The following is a 23,712-nucleotide window of genomic DNA, read 5'->3' as shown; positions in this document are numbered from 1 at the left end:
CCCCCCCCCCCCCGGGTTTGTTATTTTCCTAGGCTGTAAGATATCGCGCGGATGAGATCAGCAGGGCACGAAAACCAGGGCCGACGAGGACGACGAGCAGCCGGCCGAGTTCCTCTGATAACGGCGATATGTGCTCGGCATCGATCGAAGCAAATCGCGTTGCGGTAGGGCTGTGTGTATCCCGTCGTGTTACACGTTTCTCAGCGTTACACGTTTGTTCGATCCATTCAGCCGAAAAGGGAAAAAAGGGTCAGGTCGTCGCGAGGCCGGTGCGAGAGGGCCGGTGGGGGAGACCTTGGCGGCGGCGGCGGTTGCTGCTGCGTTTCGTAACTTAACCTTTCCATTTTACCCCCTCCTCCGCCGTCTCTTTCTCGTCCTTACCCGCCCACTCCCGCGGGCCTCCGGTGCCTTTTCCCCCCCTCCTCCTCGAGCCCTTCGGTCAAACACGCACGAGTCCTCCGAGAATCGAAGGCCGGCTCGGGATTGCCATATTTTCCATCGCCTTCCAGACCGCATCGACTCGCGATCGCCTCGATGATTCGAGAGCTCGCGGCTGATCCAATGGGATCGTTTAATTATTTTCCGATTTAATAACGCCCGACTGTACGGAAGGATCGTCCCGCGAAAGATTCGTCGACGAGTCCGCGGACGAAATATCGTTGCTAAACCGTCGATTCTCCTCCTCGAGGACGATCTTCTCGTCGAGCCCCGCCGAGGGATCTTGCGCGGAATATTCGTTTCCAAGCGAATTTTCGGGCTTCGCGCACAGCCTCTCTCTCCCTCCTCCCTCCCTCTTTCTCGCACCTCGGGAACGGAGTTATGTGCGCGGTAATCATCGATAAACACGAGACCCGAGGATCAGCGATTTCTTGGGCGGCGCAGATGGCGCGGTGCCTTTCCCAGAAGCGGTCGTTCCCGCTTCCTGGCCGGCACCGTTTTGCGTTTCTGCATGTCTCAGGGGCGTACCCACCCCGCGGCTTCGTCCCGGCCGCCCTTCCTCCTTCTCTTGATGAGGGTACCTCCTCTAGCTCGTTTCCTCTCTCTCTCTCTCTCTCTTTCTTTCCCCTTCCTCCATCTCTTCTTCTTTTACTACACTACTTTAAAGTTGGCCGTTCCTCCTCCTTTCCTCTCTCTCTCTCTCCCTCGCTCTTTTCCGGCGCGCGTCTTCGCGCGTACGCGCCTTTGTTCCGGCGCGGGTCCTTTGTGAATTTCATAGTCAGCTGCACGAGATCGAGCCCCGCGGCCCCGTTTACGTTTTCTAGGATGCCGCGGCCCTCTATTTTTAGGCGCTGCTGCGCGAGAGGCCGGAGTGCGATTCCGCGCACGTAAGGCGCGTAACCCTCGCGCGCGTGTCTTCGCGCCGCAATCTGTATCGTCGTACTCGCTCGTCGGAACGACGCGCCTTTCACGATAAACGAGCCGCAGCGCCATTCTCGCGGCGGATTGACGTAGAGCGCGATTCTCGTAATAGAAGAAAACAAATAAATCTCGACGCCGGCGTTGTTCGGCGGAATGAAATGGTTGCAACGGGCGATCCGCCGTTTGACGGAAAAAACAATTAACCGCAAAATGATTCACCGCACACAAGTGAGGGCACATATTCGGAATTCAGAGGCCGGAGGAGGCCTTCGAAGATCGTGGAAAACAAAAAAGCGACGATCCACGGCGGCTGTGTAGAAAATGATTTCGCCGGCGATCATTACAGGCCGCACGACGTCCGGCGTACATGCGCGCAACGCCCGCTCACACCCATGATTATTTACGCGTTGCATGTGGCCGTGTAACGATTTTTACGGCGGTCTAGCGTGCGACCGGCTCGTTCGCGGGCGAGATCTCTCGGGGTCCGGTCGCGCGTGGTTTCTCGTGACACCTGAAACACACGCGGCGGCCGAAGAATCCTTTCGTTTTAAGAGAACCACGGGCTCTCGGCCGGCCGGTCTGGCGCTTTCTTCTCCCCCCCTTCCGAACTGCGTTCCCGATTAATCTATATAATTTCACTAATAACACCGTGTGTCACGCAGCCCGGTGAATGGGCTCGTTCAATTACGGCGGTAAAACGCAAACACGATTTCGGCCAATTCATCGCGATTGTGATTTAGCATAGAATTACGTTAGAAAATTGTTATCATTAGGCGCGTGCACACGCGATGACGTCACCGTTAAAGACCGGTGATGTCACAGCCGAGCGGCCGAGGGCTACGTTTGGTGCCGCCGCTTCTTTTTAATTAAACAAAGAGGAATCTGAGAGCACTGCACGAATGGGCTAACGGACGAATAGACTAACGCGCGTTTCGCCTGTAAAGGACAAAACGTCATTGATATAACGCGCGGGCTTCCTCGGTCTTACAATGAGAGAACTTCTTGCTACATCGCGAGAGATGAGCGCCGACGACGGAGTCACGGTCGTATAGCGTCGTTAGCGTTAGAGAACGCTAATGACTTGGACAAAAAATCGCTTCGTTTCTTTTCTCTCTCGTGGCTGGCATTATATCGCGGTTCAACCACCTAACTGTATTTTTTAGCCTCAACTCGAATACGCTCTTAATTTTTCCGCATCACGTAGAACTTTCGAGCAACGTGCCACATACCGTATAACCTTAAAAAACTCTTGTATACGTTTTGTTTCATATCGACAAATCACTAAATTAAATTATCCCCAAAAGATGTTGAAAATTTTGTATAATTAATTTACCGTATCCTAATCATATACTTAATTTTTTTCACAGCACATCTCTCAAATAGTTCTCTTAATATTCCAGAATAAAATTCCCAGAATAGGATCCTTCTAAAAAATAACTAAATATAAGAATAATTAGATATGGAAATAAATAATAAATAAATATATAAATAATTAAACATAATTAATAATGTGAAAATAATGAACGGCATGGGAAAATCGATCTCTACCCGATTGAAAGTGGAATAGTTTCAGCTTTCGAATGCAATTTACTGGGCGTCGCTGCGATTTTTTCACATTGAGATACCGGCGAGCAGCGATTCCGCGAAAGGGGACTGATGCCCGGCAACAATGTTGCGCGCCGCTCGTATTCCTCGGTCGAGCGCACCGCCCGAGGTGTCAAGTCGGCGGCACGGGCATATTACAAAGTGCTACGCGCGTGCCGCCGGTTCTTGGCCAAGTACGTCGCTTTTGAAAACTCGCAATTCACCGAATCTCGGCGAAATATCGACGTAAGAACGTGGAACAAAAGCCGGTCTTTTCGACTTCTCGCAAGGCATGCGTTCGTGTACATCGCATGTGCTCCCGTCATGACGTGTGTTTACGAGTACGATTACAGCTCGTGGTATTCCGAGTCGAAACGTTGCTTTTACATCAATCCTGTAAGTTCCTGCCGAACATGAGGGACCAATGAAGAATAGACACAACGTACAGTCTACAGGTCGCCTGTTTCATGCTACAAATGGTTATTTGTTGTAGCTTTCCGTATATTGAGATTTAGAACTAGGCTCGGATTAGAATTGATTAATATTAGATAATCTCTCGATGTACCATCAGTGTTTTATCTTTTTTTAACATTAACAAGCGATGAGTATTAATCACGCATACAACTTGCTCGGAAAACTCACTTTCATTATAATATATCCACGGATTTACGAAAAATAGCAGTGGAAAGGCATTAAGAATGAAATGATCTACGGCGAAAATCGTGGGTTTACGGCACGATCGCGCGCGCTCACCGGCAACGTGGAGGCCGAGTCGGCCGCCATAAATGGTACTTCGGACGCGAGTTAATCAGGCTAGATGGGAAGTGTATTAAAGACCGCGCAGACCGCGAGGTTGGCCTTGCACGCGCCAACAATCTCGGAGGCATTGGCCTAATGCTCCGCCATGAGCCGGTCCGAACTTTGTTTTCTTCTCGTCGAAGAGGGACCTAATGCCGAAGCGCGGCTGCGCAGGCGGTAAAGAAACCGCGTGCTCGTGTGTCGTCTGTGTATGCGTGTGTATGCGAGAAAGAAAAAGGGGAGATGCCGGGTGTCTTGCGTAATCTGCATCCACGCTTCCTTCCACGAAGGTTCCGCCACCGTGTTCGTGCACGAGCGGTTTAATTTACGCGTTTAACTTACTAGCTGCTTCAAAATTGGACCGCAGGCGAGATCGTGACAAAAGAATGCCCGAGATATCGCGCTTGAAAAATATTCTTTCTCTCTGCACTAATTTGTCTACGTCGTCATCGATGTGTGCTCTGCGTCGATCTCTTGGATCGATCGAACATCAATCCGTACACTAAGAAAAATGTCCGATCATATCCGACCGGATATTCCAATGAAAAAGTAACAAACCTGGTATGTACGATCAAGTCGTGTCTCCATCCGATGAAAATTACAACGGATACACAAAAGGCGACTAATTTCCCGATTAAATTTCATCGGTTATTTTGATCGGCAACTTCATCGGGCAAAGATGCCCGTCATTTGGTCGGACGATAAAAAATAACAGTCGGATACATCATTTAATCGATTTATCCGAGTGGAAATGGTTCTCCTGTCAACGCTTACGCTATTAACACTTTAAGTATTGCGGTCGCGTGCGGACGACGTCCGCATTTTCATCGGGAGCTACAGCGATCGGACGTGTGCTTGACTTTTTGCTTCAGTCTACTCGCCGTTTGACTCGTCGCGAAAGCGAATGTTTAATTCGTCATTCACGGTGTATTCGCTGCTTTACGTAAGCATACGCGTGAATTAACGAGCGAGAAGGAAGGGCCTTCAGAGTTGCGTTCGATCGCCCCCGTGAAAAGGCGGGATACGCGCGATCGACGGTGCCAAGCGCCGAACGACCGATTACTGTAAAACGCTCCTGTTTCTCCGCAGGTAGGAAACTGAAGTGTCCCTACTGCGAAAGACTGTACGGCTACGAGACGAACTTGCGCGCCCACATACGGCAACGTCACCAAGGCATCAGGGTGCACTGTCCGCATTGCACGCGCACGTTCACCCGGAACAACACCGTCAGACGGCACATCGCGCGGGAGCACAAGGATGTCGCCTTCAACCTGAAGGCGTTCCAGCAGTCGAATCATTCGCTCTCGGACATTGTGCCGCAGTAACAACGTCTTCGGCGTCGCTGTCGTCCTCGTCGCCACCGCAGCCGTCGGAGCTACCCACGGGACCACCGGCCCACGGATACTGCGAACGGGACGAGACGAGAGGAGAGGCTGCAGTAGGTACCTTCGTTTTCCCGTCGCCAGCGAACGCCGTCCCGGTCCCTCGTCACGAGGACGACCCTTTCCGTGCGCTCCCGTCGAAATGTCGCGTCACGAGGCAACGACGTTTGCCGAAAGAGAGAGAGAGAGAGAGAAACAAACGAGATGATTAGGATTTAGATTGTAGGAAAGGAAAAGAGACGTGAGATATAGAAAGAGAGAGAGAGAGAGAGCGCGGAACCACAATGCGCACAGAGCAGCGCCTCGGACACGCTCGCGAAAACGCTACGAACCACAAAACTAGTCAATGAAAGTGCAACGGTCAAGTAAGGTTTATTAACTAGAGCTTTTTAACGGGCGAGAGAGAGCGAGAGAGGGAGAGAGAGAATGAAAGAAAGAGATAGCGAGTGAGGATACAGAGCGTCAATACAGTTACACGTAGCGCAGGTCGGCGTCGGGCGGAAACCTCGGGCGCTCGCCAGCGAGCGGAGAGATCATTCGGAGCGGAGTGTGCATTCGTAAACGCGTGGCGTCAGATGCGCACGCGGAATACACGAGAGACGTGCGCTCGAGTCTTACCTCAGTGACGATCCGTAAGACTCGAAACGGTAATATCTGCCTTCGGATTCCCGCGCAGGTCGCGTCCGAGAAAACACACACGCACACGATACATCGGTACACGAGATTTCGTTTGCGAATGCACGCGTCCGAGAGGGTGTTCCGGCGATATTTTGGCGCGAGCACGTTCCGCACGACGTTCCGCGAAGCGCACGCGAGAAACAATGCAGAACTCAGGTAAACTAACGTGGCACCAACAGCCAGAGCGCTGACTTTTTGATAGTTCAACATTACATTACCATAGAATCGATTTACTCGTCGTCGCGTTGAAACCGTTAACGCCGTTAACCGATACGTCTTTCTGGTACTACTACGCTATTACTACTTCTACTACTACTACAACTACTATTACTACTACTATTACTACTACTACTGCTACTACTATCGCTATTGAGAGAGAAGTCGAGCCTAGGATCGTGTGACACTTGGGTAATATCTATCCAACGTTACACCACGCGCCCAGTGCCAAACCAGACGCTTTCCACCCCCTCTTTTTTTTTCTACTCTAGATAGTCTCTATTACTCAACAGACACATACAGACACATGTTACCAGCAGACAGAACCGACATTTCGTTTTCGCCTTTCCGTGCACACACACACATCCACACGCACACGTACACGTGACAAATATTCTCTCCACCGTCGTGTTAACGATGGTCATCACGGTGACGCATATCCGAAGTCGCGCCGAGACGACACCCCGACGACACATACGCACTCACACACCTTTTGTACAGATACGATTTTATAGAACGTTTATGAGATTACTGCGATTCTAGGGCGGACGACTGTCGTGCGATTAGCCGCGGGAGTGCGCGCGACTGCCCACCGACACTTCTTGGCGAATGCGGAGGCGCGGGTCGGAACGTCGGAACGAGCAATAAATCGCCGATAAATCGCCGCTTGTTAATCACTTTCTTCACACCGACGCCGATCTTTTTACCTCTCCTCGTCCCCCGCGAATAAGCGACGAGATCACGCCGAGATCCGTCGCATTTCGCCACGCATTCGCCACGGAAGTCTCCCGGCAGCGGTGCCCCCGCGGGCGAAACGATCACTACCACTTTGTTACCTGTTTACAATGTTTAAATGCGGACTTTTGTCCGGAGCAATAGTCGCGTACCGAGATAATAGAGTATAGCCATCGATCACAGTGAGAAACACAGTGAGCGCGGTATGCGCGAAATAGTTGCTATCCCGGTTGTATAAGATGTGATCAATGCAATAGATTTTATTACACATTACCTATATATAGATATATATAGAGAGATATACTCCTAGTCAGGATGGCACCCACGATATTACTTGTTGCAGTATTTACACTCTTTATACAGATTATCCCCCTCTTATTTCCGTTTACTCTTGTTCTCCCTTTTATTTTTTTTTGCAGAAAGTTTAAATGGTTATTCTCACAACGATACGCCTACCGTAAGTTATCAATGAGAGACAATAGACGATAGAGAGAGAGAGAGAGAGAGAGAGAGAGAGAGAGAATTATTTAGTATTTAAAAAGCATCTTGCGCGAGCTGGAGGATACCAATATAGTTAACGCGATTAAGGGGCACAGAGTGTACAACTTTGCGTTTCTTTAGTTCTTTGTTTTATTTTCCTTTAGAGAGAGAGAGAGAGAGAGAGAGAGAGAGAGAGAGAGAGAGAGAGAGAGAGAGAGATAGAGTTTTCCGTTTCTTTTCTTCTTTTTCGTTTCCCCCCCCCCTCCCCCTCCGTTTAAATACCGTTCAATAATATGCCAAATACGTGCGCGCACGCGTGCGCGCGCGTATACTCTGCCAAAAGTATGACGACAGTACTACCTCATCATTTCGCAATCGCGTAGTTTTACATACGCGCGCACACATCCACACGGAAACACCGACACATGCACACAGCCACATGTACACACACACACACACACAGAGGGAACATAATAGCGATTAACGAGATATAAATGATAAAACCTGTACATTCCGTACAGCCGCTAGCACTATCACTTGGTCCGGTTAGTGTCGGAGCAGTTCTCCTGCCATTGCTACCCCAACGCAGAGGGTAACATAAGTAAGATCATAAGTAGGATCCCGGAGCTGCTCGCGGGTGTAGGATTCTCATCCCCGTGCTCGATCGTGCTCGATTCATTTTCGCCTTTCTCCGAACGCGTGTCTCGCGAACAATCGCAGATCGCGGACTGAATCGAGCCGATCGATACACACCTCCCGCGACGACCATCTTCGTCCCGCCGAATTCGTCGGCACGGAGACGCTCCGGGATCCTCGCGCACGTGATGATGTCTGTCCGTACGTACAATAGATCCGTTGTTCTCTTTCCTTTTCTTTTTTTTGTTTTTTATTTTTTTTTCGATCACGAAGGCGCATTATGAAGTACCGTACGTACAATATGTAAAACCGTAGCGAGGAGTGAGTGAGCGCGAGAGCGAGCGAGCGAGCGTGCGTGCGTGCGTGCGTGCATGCGTGAGCAGCCGTAAATGCGCGCGCGGTTTCGTGTGACGCGCGCGCAACGGTCGCGGGTGGATGGATGGTNGGGGGGGGGGGGGGAGAAGAGCCGCATTGCGAAATCCGTGGTTGAAATTACGTCTCGGACGCTGGACGGTCGCGGCGAACGAAACGGAATCGCACCGGTTTCGTTCCGCTGGATAGAAGCGAGATGCGAGAATCGTGAGTGGCGGGATGCGCGAGAGAGAAGGAAAGAATAGTCGCGAAAAGTGGGCTCGGCGAGAAGAGTGAGAGTGAGAGAAAGAGAGCAAAAGTGAGAGTAGAAAAACGAAGAACGGTGGAGAAGGGAAAATTATTCGGGCGAGGGTGACACCGATTGTCGTCTCGAGGGCGCACGAAGTTAACCGGGGATGGGGTTGATGATGCTGGACGACGGAGATTATATAGTCATAGGGAAGTTAATTCTCGGGGGAGAGTGCCGCGGGAAGGATATTCAAAGATGTTATGTGTCGTTTACGTATGTGATGATAGGACATACACACACGCGCATACACACACGTACTACACGGAAAGAAAGAGGNGGAGAAAGGGGGTGGGGTGGGGGGGGGGGATGGAAAGAAAGGGACAGTGACGGGAGAAACACGTACACATATGGACAACACACACACACATACAAACACAGACACATACCCCATCGTGTAAATAAAGATACGATCGCGTATGCCAAGTTATAATGAATCTTTTACTTAATATATATACAAAATATATATATTGTTTTCGGCTGTTCTGCTAAGCAGAAGCATAGACAGGAGAGGGGTGGGGAAGGGGGGACGGGAAACGGATACCTTTAGAAGCGGTACAATGAATTAGCGTTAAGTTTAATAAGTAGAGGGATGCGATTTATCGGCAATGGAGCGGCGAGGAGACGAAAAATGTGGAAGTTAGGGTAAATTAACGCGTCGCACGGAACTTCGGGCAGGCGGTTAAAGCCAGGGTTTAATTGTTTTGTCATACGTAAGAATTTAGAGTGCATACGTAGTAAAGGTATTTCACACTTATATGAAACACACACACACACACAAGCACACACGTACAGACATAGGAACACAAAATACTCGCACACAAAGTATACGCACATTGCAGTACATCGGAAGAGCGACAAGCAACGATGGTCGAGGGTTACAAATTACGAGACAAAAAAAATTACACACGTACCTAAAAGATAATCAACGTAGAGTATAAAGTGAATTTAGAATTAGTCGTATATCGTCACGAAACGTTGACTACGTAAATGTATTCGAGCGACAGCGACCGGTGCGATTTCCCTTCCGGAATTGTCATTTCTTTCTCGAGCAAATCTTACCTCTCGCGAGCGGTGGTCTTTTATCTCTCGGAGAAAAGAAGGGAGAAAAAAAGGCTAGCGGGGCCGCGTTCACTCGACTTTTCGAATCGTTGATGATGAGAAATACGATTCCGCCTTGACACGCACGAGCTCGCCGTGTCAATTTGCTCAAGAAGCGTCGAGCGATTTACGAGCTTTCGGACGGTTACAGAATATTCATTTGTTTTCTCGTTTGTTCCTCTTCTTCCCTTTTTTTTTTTTTCATTTTCGCTAACTCCCCAAATTTATTCGTGTCAGCCTCGGAGTCTCACCGGGGCGCGAGGATGATATTTTGGATTCTGTGTTACGGTCGAGATAAGCGTGAGAGGTATGCATCCGCGGTCGAAAGTCGAAAGCGCGGAAGAAGCTCTCGTCGTCGTCGTCGTCGAGATTTCCACTCGGTCGTCGGATTCGGGCGTACTACCCGGTGTAAAGATTATACTTCGTCTATGTATATATATGTACACGCAGACACACACACATACACACGTACACGACACACTCGCGCGACACGCGTACGCGTTGCGCGCGTGGCACGCACGCGCGCGCGCGCAAACGTACGCGTATGTATGTACCATTATTGTATCACGGCGTAGGATAAAATGTTGCATGTTGTTTCTATAATATGTGTTTTACGGATTGAGAATCCTTTATAGATGTCGTGTGTGACACAAAGGCTTGACGAAAGGCGTGAGCTTCACACCGTGACTCCGCTCGCGCTTTCGACGATAGAGGAGCGACGTTCCCCGGCGGCCGGGGACAATTCTCGAGCGATTCGGACGCGATACCGCGGCGTCGCGCTGTTTCACCGTGTATTCGGCCGATCCGGAAATCATATCTTCCAAATTAAGAGGAGCGCGAATGACACGAACGCGGATTCGGTAGCACCGCTCCTCCGACGGTAACGACTCGCGCAGGTCAACGAGACTCTCCGACGGCGGTGGCGGTTCGCCGGCCGAGTGAAACTAATGAATCGTTTCGGAAACGACCGTCGTCGTGCATCGATCCGCCGGGATCGGGCGGGAGGGGACGTCTTCGTGTATCGCGATGATCCGGCTTCGCGGAAGCCGGCGAAATCGCGCGCTCGGGCACGTCGCACGGTGACGATATCGGGGATCACGGTGTGAACGGGCTTTCCGCCACGGGGAATCATCGTTACCAATCGGTATAGCGGGTCGCGCGGGCAGCCAAGCGAGTTGGGACGGCGGATAGGGGCGAGAAAAAAGAAAGCGGAAACGAGATTGCGCGGGGCTGCCCGCGAGAGAGAGAGAGAGAGAAAGAAGGTAGAAGGCAAGGCAGGGGCGAAGCAAAATCGATGTCATCACTGCACCTACACCGCGCGCAGAGAGTGCACCGGCAACTACTGTACCGTTTGCTCGTATAGTATATAATAGTACTATACCGTAGTTAATAATGATTACATAGTACATGTGTATCACGCACGCATAAGCATATTTAAAAAAAAATCGACGAGGCAAAAGAGAAAACGAAAAAAAAGAACAAAAAGAAGAAAAATGGGAGAATAAGATGGAGAGAGAGAGAGAGAGAGAGAGAGAAAGAGCGAAAGAAAGAGAGAGAGAGAGAGAGAGAGAGAGAGAGAGCGAGCGAGAGCGAGAGCGAGAGAAAAAGTAGCGTAAAAGAAAAGCAAAAAAAGAAGAAAAAAAAATAAAACAACACACGGCGTAGCGATGTCGCAGAGCGGGACCTCGAGCGGACCGGGGGACGAGCGGCTCGTTTCCCGGCCGCGACTTATAGTACAAAGTAAAAGTAATGTTAAGGGTTCAAACGGGGGAAAAAAACAGAATGTGGATTTTGTAAACTTACTATACACGCTGTAAATTGTATAGGATGAAGCAGAGCAAAGCAAGAAATAAGGAAAGAACGAAAAGCAAGCAAATCACCGCGCGCGCGGCCGGACGGCGTCGAGGCTGAGAGCTCGTTGGGGGTACCGTTCCCTTCCGCTCGATCGGCCTCCGCTCACGGAGCCCAACGTGATCACGATGACGATTTCGCCCATATATAACCTGTGTACCTCAATCGACAAGGGCGCACGACGCGTCTCTCGCCGAAATCGAGCGCTCGAGGGGATGGTCACGCGCGTACGTGGGCTGTAACGCGCATTCTCTCGCGACGAGATAGAGAGAGCGAGCCCATCGAAATTCGCGGCGAACTCGAGCCTCGAGCGGCGCGAGACGTCACGCGTGCCTATCTCTCGCGCCCGTACCTTATCTTATCAACAATAAGACTGATCTCTCATCGTGGCGACGTAGACACGAACACTGCCACAGAGGCCGGAACCCAGGCGGGACCTCCGCGAGCCTCGGTCGACGCGAGCCACGGTCGCCACGCGGCCGCCGCAATAACGGATCACACAATACTTCGTCACACACTAGTACAAATGCTACCTCACACACGACATACAGGGTGCACAGAACGAAGCTTACGAAAAATCTCTGTATATAACACAGTGAAGCGAGATAGTTTGCAAGATCGGATCGGCGTGTCGCGCCGCCGCCGACGCAGTCGTCGACGTCGTTCCCGGAGGGCAAAAGGTCGGCCGACGAGGATGACGAGGGAATGAAGCGAGTAGCGGAGCTACGAGCGGACAAAGACGGTTGAGGGTGGTTGATCAGCGAGCGGCCACGTGGGAACGGCGACGCGGCGGCGGGCGGACGGTGCGCGGCGCGTCGCGCGTCCTTCTCTCAGGAATATGAAAACCAAGTACAAACTACAAAGTATAATAGTCGGTAAGGTTTTAAATAAACATAAATCAATGAATCAAGCGATGCAATAGTCGGGTGTATAGTAGGGACTGCGTCGGTGTGTTCGTTCGTTCGTTAAGACCCTTCTTCTCTCCGATGTCGCCGGGAGTGAACGTTGTTTAATGACCGCCGCGAATCTTCGAAACGGAAATCACATCCCCTCGCGATTTTCCCGCTCGACAGCCTCGTGTGTGTGTGTGTCGGCGCTATTATGCATATATATATAAATTATCTGGCGGGTCCACGCGCTTCTTTCGGGTTTCTTTTACGCGACGTATCTTTCTCTCGCGCGCGCGCGCGATTTGGTTCTCGTCGCTGTAGTACGTATTTATTCCACACTGGGGCTCGTTTCTCTTTTCGGTGACCGTTGCTTTTCTTTTCCGAAAGCGGCACGTCGAGCGACCGATCGTTCCCCGTTCGCCGGTTCCCCGTCGGCGAGCGCGAGCGACGCGCACTCGCTGTGTCCCACCGAGTCGAACGGTTTTCTTTTCTTCGGTGTACACGCGTAGAATGTAATGCGTTATATCTTTGAGGAAAAAGAAGAAAATCCCGCAAAACACAGACGTATATTAAGGCTTAACCTCGAATTCCCGGTCTGTCCCGGGTGGACTCGAGGACCGTACCGTCGGATGGTTAATGGAATCCTCACCTTGTCGCGTTCAACGAGCGATCGTCGCATTTTCGTTTAGTTTCTTCCGCTGCTTTCCCCCCTTTCGTTTCCTCCGCGGAGCGATCGGCGGCACAACCGGTGGCGGGGAAACGCTGGTTTCCTTGTCGGTTGCAAATTCGTTCGCTCAGAGTAGCCAATACCAACACTTGGAAGAAATACCGATAAGACCTCTCACCAACGCTCACACACATATATACATTACGCACATAGTACGACATATGATAAGTATACGAAACCGCTTCTACCTCAGACTCCGTATCTATATATATATACATATACATATATATATATATATATATATCGATAGAGTTATATACGCGCATTACCTACGGTTCCTCCGGTTCCTCGGTTTCCGCGGAGTATTATTTATGTTCTTCGTTTCCTATCATCGCCGTATATATGCGCCGAGCGAAGTCGTAGGTGTGCCGGCACGCACAGTGGACAACAGCACACGAATGAGATTTATACGTAAATAGACATATTACATACATACGTATATATATATACATACATATATATTTAAAGAGATGAAAAAAAGATAGATAGAGAAATAGAGAAGGGATTATATGCCCGTATCAGACCTCCCACGATATCACATACCCCTCCTTCCCCCTATACCCCAAATGTAAATACATCCGTTTATATTTATTTATTTATGTTTCTATGCGCTGGACGCGTCTATGTTACACGCAATTGCAAATTAATCGATAACTATCCCTATTGATAAACGAGAGAGTAAACTCATTTTTCAATATAAATATATATATGAAGAAGTATATATATATATACACACACACAACATACATAGATAGTTATATATCTAATATTAAGGAGTACTTGTTTAGATCTTAAGTGACCCCTGTCGCGCGTCGTGGTCCCGCAATGCGACTGCACACTCTCCGATGACTAAAGGGGACTCTATAGCGAAATAAAAAAAGAGAAAGAGAGAAAAAATAAAGAAGAAAACGAAAAAATACGACGCTTCATGCATCCGGTGGCGCGGTGCACGTCCGGGCGAGTTGCTTCCGCCTCGAGGACGGGCTACACGTGCGCGCAACGGAGAAATGCCGCGAAGCTCTCGCGTTAACGAGCGTTTCCCGGCAACTCCCGTCGCGTATTCGCCGCTGATCGTCAGGTCGATCTGCCGGGGGTGGTGAGCGAATGCGGCCAGGCCCGAGCTGAGATCCGGCATTAAGCGCGAATCGCCAAATCGGATTCGGCGTTAAATCGACTAACGGCAGATCAGCGCGAATCGCATCGGTTTCTCGGATATTCTCGGACAGTCACGCCGGCGAACCGAATGTCGACGAGACACCGTCGCCGAGGGGGTCGCTCGATCCATGGACCCCCCTTTTCGTTTGGCTTGTGCCACGTTGTTTTTGTTCGTACTGCGCGTTCTTGCGCTTGGATGAAACCTGTCGAGGAAGTAACCTCCGAGACGGGCGCGAGGCTCGCGGCGTGCGCCGCGGATACGTGGTTACCAATTTTGTTTTAAGTTGAGAGATTAAGTTTACGTTACGAATTATTACTGTAAATGGGGTGGAGAAGAGTAAGAGAGCGAGAGAGAGAGAATGGGCGCGCAAGAGGAAGAGAGAATTTGCGGTATGAGGAAAGTATGGCGCGCAAGGGCATAGTTGTGTTTTTGAAAATGTAAAGCGACACTTCGCGTTATTATGAACTATTTTATTTATAAAGGCGACAGAGAAACGGCGTGCGTGCGTGCGAATGTATGAGAGTGGTTGCGAGAAGGACTGAGCGAGCCGGCAAGGAAAAACGAGGACGATCGATGCGAGGAAAAACGCGAGATCGTGTTGGGCAGAGAGAGAGAAAGAGAGAGCAAGGAGAAAGGAAAAGGGGGAGAAGAAGGATGAGGAGAAGAGTGTGTAGGTGTATGTGTATGTATGCGTGTATATGGACGTGTGTGTTTGCAGATATGCGTAGACTCGCATATGAGAGAAAGAGAACGAGATGCGGAAGTGGGATAGGAAGAAGAATGTCGAAACTCTGCCATCGCAAACGATTCCATACGGGAACATTGGGACGGGAAGGTTTCCCTCCCAAGTGAGATGGGAGAGGGAAGGGGCGGGCGAAGCATGTAAAAATAAAAAAAATATATAAGTTTCTTTTTTTCTTTATACTCCGAGCGCGGACGGGGTGGCAGGGATTCGTGGCTATGCCGTTGAGTGTAACTCACCCTTTTTGTTTGTATAAAAATTAATCGAAATTTAATTAGACTATTAATAACTGTTCGATTACTGTAAAACGAGAAGAAACTTTACCATTAATTATAAATTACAAAAAACTTGGAGCACGACGGACACTTTTCATTTGCGAGTTCCCCCCTCCCCCTTCCTGATTCCTTTTCACCTTCCAACCTATTGTTGCCTTCCTCGAGTCGATGGCTACGCTTATACGACTGTATAAAAGCCGATTTAATAACATCCGCTGTTGCAATTACCGGCGTAATAGATGCCGTATGAACAGTGTTTCACGCCGAAGTTATACCAGTTGTAGTAACGTTCACTGAAGAAAAGAAGTGGACTTACAGATCTAGTTTTAAGGAACCGTGTAGACAGTGAAATTATTTTAACGGTTACATTGCTGACTTAAGAAAGTTGGAATGGTCGTATTGTTTGTTTTCATTTATCTTGTAATGTACGCTCGCGCGGTTGTAATTTGAGACAAATGAATTCTATGGTGGAGATTAGTTAAAACCAGTTCAAGTAAACAGACACGAACTTAAAGGGGTTACTATATGCTTAGTAACTTTGTGTTTACTAAATTGCTTGTTATTAAATTGGATTAACGTGTAAACGTAGCGGATGTTCGACGGTACGGCGATCAGTGCGACGGGCGTTAGCGAATAATCAAAAGTAAGTAATGCGTGAGCTGCGAACGTTGTCATTCTTTAATTAGTAAATCGTGTATGATACAATAAACGGGTCGGGTCTCAATTAAACGCGCGACCTAAAATAATATCAGACGCGCGTTCCGCCATCGCGACGAGAACTGAATTCGGCGTGCCGGAAATTGGAGACGGCACTACGCTGGCGTCCATTATCCTTAATCCACTCACGCCTTTTACCCTGGAGAGAAAACAACAATGTACTTTTATTACAATTACCCCCGCTTGACCGCTCACCCCCCGCGAAATGTTTTCCGGCCGTGAGTGCCGCCGCCACCGTCGTCTCTTTCACCTTAATTCCTCGTCCACGACCGCGCCGTCGTCCTCGTCGCCCGCGCCTATCCGACATGTGCCGCACGGATGGTGGCTCGTGAGACCCGCGATCCTCATCACGCACTCCGAATAATCGATGTCCCGGTAGTCCTGCCGTAAATGACGACACTCCTCCAAGTCGGGCACGTGAACCTTCGCGCCGTATTCGCGAAACAGTTTCGTGCCGAGAGTCTCCAGCGCGAAGGTTATACCTTCGATGGTGTTGCATCGGAAAAAAAATCGTCGAAATTAATCGTATCTCCCACAGGCTGCAGGTGGACGTATTTTTGCTCCGATTTGCTCGAGATCAAAGATTTGTGATCGAAAACGACGATTTCGAATCGAGTCGAATCTCACTTTTTATCTTCGAATCGAGTGAAACCGGAGGAAATTGAATCGAATCGTTGGAAACATAATTTAATTTTAATTAACGGCATAATTATTGAATTCATCATGAAGAAAATGAGGAGAGACTTCGATACGGGAAAGGTAATATCGATATATTATGATATCAAGTCATTTTAATAGTCCTTTTCAATGCTAATGTGCACGATTCGTATTGAAATCTTCTCGTTTCGAAATATTCGAACTGTTCGGATTCGAATCGAATCAGATGGGATCCGGTTCGATTCAAATTCGAGTAGCTCGCGCACATCTCTACGATTTACTTGCTCAATGAGATGCTTCGCAGAACGATCGTGTTTACCTCGGTAAGTGCACGTGACGTCGTGGGGATCCTGGAGGTACGCAGGATTAATTTTCGGCGGGTCGCGAATGTCGGCCGATCTCAGCGTAATATTTCCGCGACTTTTGGGCTGCAGGCACGACACGAGGTAGATGAACCCCTCGTGCATGCTGTCGTTATAAGACGGAAATAGCGACCTGTACGTCTAATCGATGGATCGTTAATCTCCTTGAATCTATGCACTATTAATATCTACCATTAACCTCTTGAGTACTATGCTATGAACGCGTATACGCGTCCGACAACTGGTATAGACTGTGGACGCACATGTGCGTCTGAGTTTTATATTCGACTTTATACTCTCGACACAGTTATCAACTGTTGCGACGGCCGACTTATATTCTTTTACGTGTTTTAACGTCGACAAGAAATATGATTGCATCTATTCCGGTCCGTTGCTTCTCGATTTTTCAGTAAGTTATTTCTTCCGCTAATTGACTTACGAAAATATAATAGTATTCCTCAGTGATCNTTTTTGTTTTGAAAAACCCCCCCCCCCCCCGCTCTGGTGATTGAATACTATCGCGCAGAAAATAAAAACACTACGTTATTATGTCGATCTTCAAAACTGAAATATGTAAACGCTTCGTGTGCATTCCGTTTGCCCTATCTTCATTTTTCAATAAAGTGTCAATTAAGTCATGAGTGAGATACTTCTGTCGAGGAGAAAAAGTACAAGGGGACAGCTACCGCTGATAAGAAATACAAATTTACGACATCGTCGACGTTCGTTCACCTCAGTCTCAAAATTCGAGATTTTCTTCAGCAACGTCTCCTCCGTGGACGCCACTCCGAAGAGAAGCAGGCCACTGTTATTGGCACGCCCCAAACCCATTACGCCGTTAGTGGCCAACCATCCTTCGACATGCAACGGAGAAAAAGGTATGCACGGCGAGATTACAAGGGCGACCGCACGGAATGCGTCAATGGACATCGCGGATTAAAGCCGCCGCGGCGTCATTGACGGCGTCTCATGCGATTTTTTACCGGTTCCGAAGGCGAAATAATTGAACACCTCGGGCACGGTTTGCAGTTTCACGAGCGTGATACTGACGCGCTCCCGCAGGTTCACGTAAACCGGCACGTTCAGATGGTCGAACAGATTCCGGCCCACCCCCGGTAGATCTCGCACCACGGATATCTGCAAAAGCGAACTCCGCCGTTTTATCATGAGGAACACAGCAACACGGTGACGCGCAAATTCTGTTCACCTTATGCTTCTCCAGCTGTACGACAGGCCCGATGCCGGAAATCAGAAGTAACTGCGGAGTGTTGACGGTGCCTGCGCAGAGGATCACCTCCCTCCTCACGTCGACTCTCCCGACGGAGCCATTTTTATAAATTACTTTAATGCCATTGACCTTGTTATTCTTGAAAAGTACCTGTTTTCCATGGAAGCAGAAAGAAAGAGACGAAGGTAGAGACGTGGGCGTGAGCGAAGTTAGAGGAATGTCGGTAGGGACGGATAATTGTCTCTCTTGACAGCAGATTTCGTAAGACGGTCGGCAGCAAGATCCGTCTCTTTTTTCCTTTCTTTTTCGCGAGATGTTTCCTCGAGTTTCATTCTGATATACGGAATGCGATAGTGATGCGATACGAAAATGCAAAGGTACGAGTGCTGCGCACATGGTGCGATGTTACAGACTGATAGAAATTATAGTGGTTTCCTTGACTACATACAGGATGTTGAAAGAAATGTGGTGCCAAATTTTAGGAATACATATTTTTCGAAATAGTACTCGTGAAACAAATGATTTTTGGAGTACCGCTTATTTAGATTGTTTGGTTTGTTTTCACGTGCACTACGTACTCCTAAAATTTAGCACCACCTTTTCTCAATATCCTGTTTAACCTCAACTATATTCCATTTTGATTTTAACCGCAAAAATAGTAGTAACAAGTTAGCGGTATGCGAGTAAGGTTACTATCACCGGCACTATTAAAACCGGTAAAACTTACTAAAAAATGGTTCTCACGAGCCCCTAACTATGATTCACTTATTATAGTTTATAGTTACGGCATTATTATTACAGGTATCTACACATATTGCTCTCTCAGTGTAGAAACGTCTTACTTTCGCAACGAAGGTGTTCGTCAGAATGTGCAGGTTCTCGCGACTCCAAGCCCTCTGCAGGTACGCATGGTGCGTGCTCCATCGGGCGCCTTTCTTCGCGGTGTACATCGCCTTCCGCAGAGACACGTTGTCCAATTTCAGAGTCTCTTCGGCCGATACGAAGGCCTTCGCCAAGTATTCCTCTTCTGGGATCGGGATCACGTTCATAATATCGGACACCTTTTGGAAATAGGGGAGCAGGTCGGCGTGCGACCAGCCCTTCGGCCATCTCTTGTAGTCCTCGGGTCTCCCGAAAGAATGTACGAGGTAATTAAGCTGCCCGCTTCCGCCCAGTCCCTTCCCCCTCGGCCAGTTTTGTCTCTAAACAAACGCGTCCAATGAAGCCGCTCGCCCGCCGTGTCCCCCTCGAAAGTGCACGTGGAACGTATTCATCAGCGTAAAAATCTCGAAACGTTATTTTTCCCGTTTTTAGAAGCGCAGAAGCAGGGAACGATTTACGATAACGCGATCTCAGGTCGACGTGCGTATTATTATTATTCGTTCGACGATCGCGGAAATCGTCGTGTCGATCTTTTTTCACGGTCGTGAGTCACGGTTTCGCGGACGGAAGGGCTAAAAATCGTAAATCGTCCTCGCGGCCGGGTGAGCCGGGCAGAAGCAGAGCTTTAATTACATAGTCGTTGAGTCCTCGGGACGAGAAGACTTGCGGCTCCGTCTTGTAGGCCCAGTCGACCTCCGTGCCTTGCAACATCGGCGCCAAGAGCGGCATGCCCGACAGCCAGCCGAAGTGTCCGCCGGCCTCCACGAGCAGGACTGTCACGTTCGGCATTTCCGAGAGTCGTGACGCGATCACGCAGCCGGACGTACCAGCGCCGACTTCGATCCAGTAACAATGAGAAACCCATTTGACATCGTTAATAATCCTTGTTAAAAGTCCTGCAGTTCTTTTTGTTATTCGTGCTAATATGCCATGGACGAAGCGTTGCCATCATCAACTCGATGAAACGCCGGTCGTGGTGACATTCGCCGCAAGCCGAGCCTCCGGGAGTGCGAATTTACAAATCGAGAGTTACAAAGAGAAAGAGAATTAAATTAAATTCATATGGAAATTCTTCCCGTTCTTTTTTAACGCGAGCATTCGCAGGCGCGCGAAAGCGTATTTCAAATTTCATTTACGGCCGAGAGCGGAGCGAAACCGATATTCTTCGTCCATTTATCCCGGAATATATATACATATATATATATATATATATATATATCCGAAGCAGCTATCAATTTAGCCGCAATGCGATTTGTCATTGCGGGACGGCGCGCAAATCCTCTTTGATTAAAAATCGATGCAGCGTATCTCTCTCTCTCTCTCTCTCTCGGTTGACTGCCGGGAGCAGCAGGGAGGAGAGAGGAAGGGGAAGAAGGAGGGAGGGGAAAGGCCCGGAGTCATGAGGATGCCGCTGGTGACCCGATAAGCGGTAAACCGGGAAGCGAACTCACCGACTACGTAGTCGTAATGCGTCTCGGGATAATCGATAACGCTGGCCGGTTCGCTGAAGTGATAATGATAGAGCAAGGACGCCAGCAATACGACGATCGAGATTAACACGTGGCACCACATGGCTCTCGGCCGAAAAATCTCTCGCCGGCCAGGTGAGAGATAGAGCACTACGTCCGGCCGACAATCGCTCCTCGGTGTTACTGGCGTGCGAGAGAGCACCCCGGAACTGCGCCGGCTACGCGACGCGAGTTCGATCCCGATATTAAATTAGTAGCTCTCTCTCTCTTTCTCTCTCTCTCTCTCTCCGTTCGTAATCGATACTTGTCTATAAGTCTTGCCGGTTCGAAGCAACGCGCCAACGACCGACGTCCCTATAAGCGCGTAATATTCCTAGAATATTATATGAATATTATTAAATATTAAAGTAACATTTTTTTTATAATATCCTAAGAGTCGAATATTTAAAAAATATATAATATTATGATGATATTAAATAATATTATTTTTTAAGTATTATCAGAGATGAACATGTAACGATCTATTAACATTTCAAAAATATTACTTAATATTAAATAATATTACTAGAATATTATTATAATATTACGTCTAATATTCTAAGAATATAACTTGATATTAAATAATATTACATGTTTATAGGGATGCTGCGACGGCTTCGGCGAAAGTGGCGAGACGCAATTATTGCGTTCGACAATTTACTAACGATCTGTCGTAATGCGTTTATGTATTATATTATATATTAGATAAGTGATTTTAATTCTTAACAACGCCTTCCACCGATGTGTGCCTGAATCTTCAATGAATCTTTGATAATGGAGCCTTCGATTATCCCTTGCAATAATCTTCGTAACGCACGAAAAATTTGTATTGTATATTTGCGCTGTCGCATAAACGTGCGCGCTGTGCGTATCAGAATATTTTATTCGAAACTATTTACCCGCCGCTAAGTTGAATTGCGACCTTGATCTGTCAGTAGGAGAACAGTGGCGGCTCGTAGCGGAGGTTCAAAGGAATTAATAAAGGACTGTCTGACTCAACGTGGTACCATCTGGAAAGAGATAGGTCGTTCGACTTGTCAGACGGCGGAACTTGAAGTGATGGAAAAATGATATTTGTACACCCAGAAGTAAATTCGTGGACACAATATTCCTTTGACGAGTCTTGCACTCAATATCCCATAAAACAATTTGATTTATGACAATCATCGGAAGATAAATTTTCCAGTCATGATACCGGCTGCGTTCCGAAACGCATCGAGGAAAAGTGTCTTCACTAATTCGCTTTCGAGCGTATGCGAGCCACGTATTCCAGTAAAGTTTAACTATGAAATTGGATCATATAAAATTCAATAAAACTGTCACCGGGAAATTAATTGGATTTTTAAACAGTCTGATGATTATCGATACTCCGACGGAAGAGGAGAATCGAAGATCGATTAATCGGAGATGACGTCACCCGTTTAGTTCAGCCATCGGATGGCGCTGAAAACCGCGTCTAATTTTCACAAGAGCGAGTTTGGACTCCTCGTGCGAGTTTCAATTCACCGTTTATCGCAGCATGCGTATTGAGACGTGTTATTTCTGTTCGTCCCGGATATATCCGGGACACGGAATACAGTTTGTAAGGAACGATTGCAAGGTGTGTATTATTATTATTGTTGATTTGACGTATGGATGATAAATTTGAGAAACTTGAAGAAATTGTCACGTGCATGAATCATCAGCTGATGTAAGGTTATATATCTTGCAAACATTCAACTTATTGTTATTTAACTCGTCGTTTCTGGCGATTCGTGATTATTGTATCTACTTGTTATCCTCTTCCATCGTTGCTCAGTTACTGTGTATGTGTATATGTGTATTGCATTATATATGTTTATGTTAGACCAAATAGTGTGTTATATTTCTATGAACGGTGTGCTTTACAGATATTCAGATTCTGCCGTTCAAAATGCCACGCCGCGTTCAAGAAGAAGAAGAATCCGAGGAAAGTCAAATGGACCAAGGCCTACAGGAAGACCTTCGGCAAGGAACTGGCAGTGGACCCGTCGTTTGAGTTCGAGAAGAGGAGAAACTTACCTATCAAATACAACAGAGAATTGTGGACTAAGACGGTGGAAGCGATGAAGAAGGTGGAAACCATCAGGCAGAGGCGACAGAATCTCCACATTATGCAACGATTGCGCAAGGGGAGAGAATTGGAGCAGGAAGTAGATATTAAGGAAGTTCAACGTGATTTGTCTCTCATCCGTTCGCCAGCAATTGGTCTCAAGAAGAGGATGCAACAGGAAGAGGCAACTGAGGAACGTGAACACGAACGGATGGAAGCATCCAACGATGAATGTGAAGTTGAAGAACTTGAAGTCAATTAATTTATCACATAAATCTCTCATGTCACCATCCTTTTTCATTCCTTACCATTGTTTCAGTATCTGATGTAAATGAGAGCAATTTTTTGTCAGCTGTGCACATCATACAGATATAAGTGCAGATACATATTCTTTTATGAACAAAACAGTAACAAGGAAGTGGAGAGGTTCCTTCAGTTTTGATATATGTAACGAAAAGGAGAGATTGCTTATTAGCAAATTGCATATTAGCAATATGACATCTTTAAAATATTCTTATCTGTTAAGAAAGCTTGTACATAGATGTAAGCTAAAAGTTATATTAAACGTTTACTATGTAACTGTACACCTTATTGTGTCACCTTTTTAACATCAGATCCCAGGATTGCGCAAGATTAGATCACTCGATGTTGAATTCTCCCTTGATTTAGTCTTCTCATTCATCGACTGAGTACGTGCTGTGAAATTCGTCAGAACTTTCCATAGATGGAGGTACCAGAAAGCCATCATCATGGGCAGACTGAAATACCAGCACGCATTATACGCACGCTGCTTATAAGTATTTATCCATTATTCTCATTCTTAGGCGTACATGCATTTTGCAAATGACATACCGTCCGTACGATGTTGCCATCATCGGGGAACAGTTGTAATAAGAATAAATAATGTTCCACCATTATATCATAATTGTACAATAGGCGTGCATTAAAGTCGCCAGTGTCCGCGTTCCAAGGTTTTGACATCAATCGTCTGTATTGTGTAGGAGCAACGTATCTTTTCC

The 23,712-nt window shown here is 47.8% G+C and overlaps 3 protein-coding genes across 3 annotated transcripts in view; 2 read left to right on the top strand and 1 right to left on the bottom strand.

Annotated features, from left to right (window-relative positions):
• Positions 1-8,304, top strand: part of LOC106750694 (hormone receptor 4) — a 65,841-nt gene extending 57,537 nt beyond the window's left edge. Inside the window, exon 7 of the mRNA XM_014631193.1 lies at positions 4,831-8,304. Within this exon, the coding sequence (XP_014486679.1) occupies positions 4,831-5,066 (236 nt within the window). The 3' untranslated portion in view covers positions 5,067-8,304. The remainder of the gene's footprint in view (positions 1-4,830) is intronic.
• Positions 8,305-15,923: 7,619 nt separating this feature from the next.
• LOC106750733 (neither inactivation nor afterpotential protein G) lies at positions 15,924-20,784 on the bottom strand. Its single transcript, XM_014631262.1, has 9 exons — positions 20,566-20,784; positions 19,748-19,950; positions 19,075-19,434; positions 18,212-18,382; positions 17,988-18,141; positions 17,737-17,858; positions 16,962-17,145; positions 16,236-16,467; positions 15,924-16,124 (listed from the first exon to the last, which is right to left on the bottom strand). Exons 1-9 carry the CDS (start codon positions 20,684-20,686, stop codon positions 15,989-15,991), a joined length of 1,683 nt encoding a protein of 560 aa, XP_014486748.1. The 5' UTR covers positions 20,687-20,784; the 3' UTR covers positions 15,924-15,988.
• A 1,282-nt stretch (positions 20,785-22,066) lies between these two features.
• On the top strand, positions 22,067-23,277 carry LOC106750698 (probable ribosome biogenesis protein RLP24). Its single transcript, XM_014631200.1, has 2 exons — positions 22,067-22,222; positions 22,512-23,277. The coding sequence occupies exons 1-2, from the start codon at positions 22,142-22,144 to the stop codon at positions 22,953-22,955; spliced, it is 525 nt and encodes a 174-aa protein (XP_014486686.1). The 5' UTR covers positions 22,067-22,141; the 3' UTR covers positions 22,956-23,277.
• The last annotated feature ends 435 nt before the right edge of the window (positions 23,278-23,712 follow it).

This window comes from Dinoponera quadriceps, unplaced genomic scaffold (genome assembly GCF_001313825.1).
Source record: "Dinoponera quadriceps isolate SergipeBrazil2010 unplaced genomic scaffold, ASM131382v1 scaffold5144, whole genome shotgun sequence".
Taxonomy (NCBI): domain Eukaryota; kingdom Metazoa; phylum Arthropoda; class Insecta; order Hymenoptera; family Formicidae; genus Dinoponera; species Dinoponera quadriceps.
The sequence above is the reverse complement of the archived record's forward strand: the minus strand, read 5'-3'. Positions and strand labels throughout refer to the sequence as shown.

Coding starts and splice junctions, on each gene's coding strand:
- LOC106750733 (XM_014631262.1), bottom strand. CDS start 20,686: ATGTGGTGCCACGTGTTAATCTCGATCGTCGTATTGCTGGCGTCCTTG. Junction 19,435..19,747: donor CCCGAGGACTCAACGACTAT/GTAATTAAAGCT, acceptor GCGTTTGTTTAG/AGACAAAACTGGCCGAGGGG. Junction 17,859..17,987: donor TTATTTCGCCTTCGGAACCG/GTAAAAAATCGC, acceptor TGCATGTCGAAG/GATGGTTGGCCACTAACGGC.
- LOC106750698 (XM_014631200.1), top strand. CDS start 22,142: ATGCGTATTGAGACGTGTTATTTCTGTTCGTCCCGGATATATCCGGGA. Junction 22,223..22,511: donor TTGTAAGGAACGATTGCAAG/GTGTGTATTATT, acceptor TGTGCTTTACAG/ATATTCAGATTCTGCCGTTC.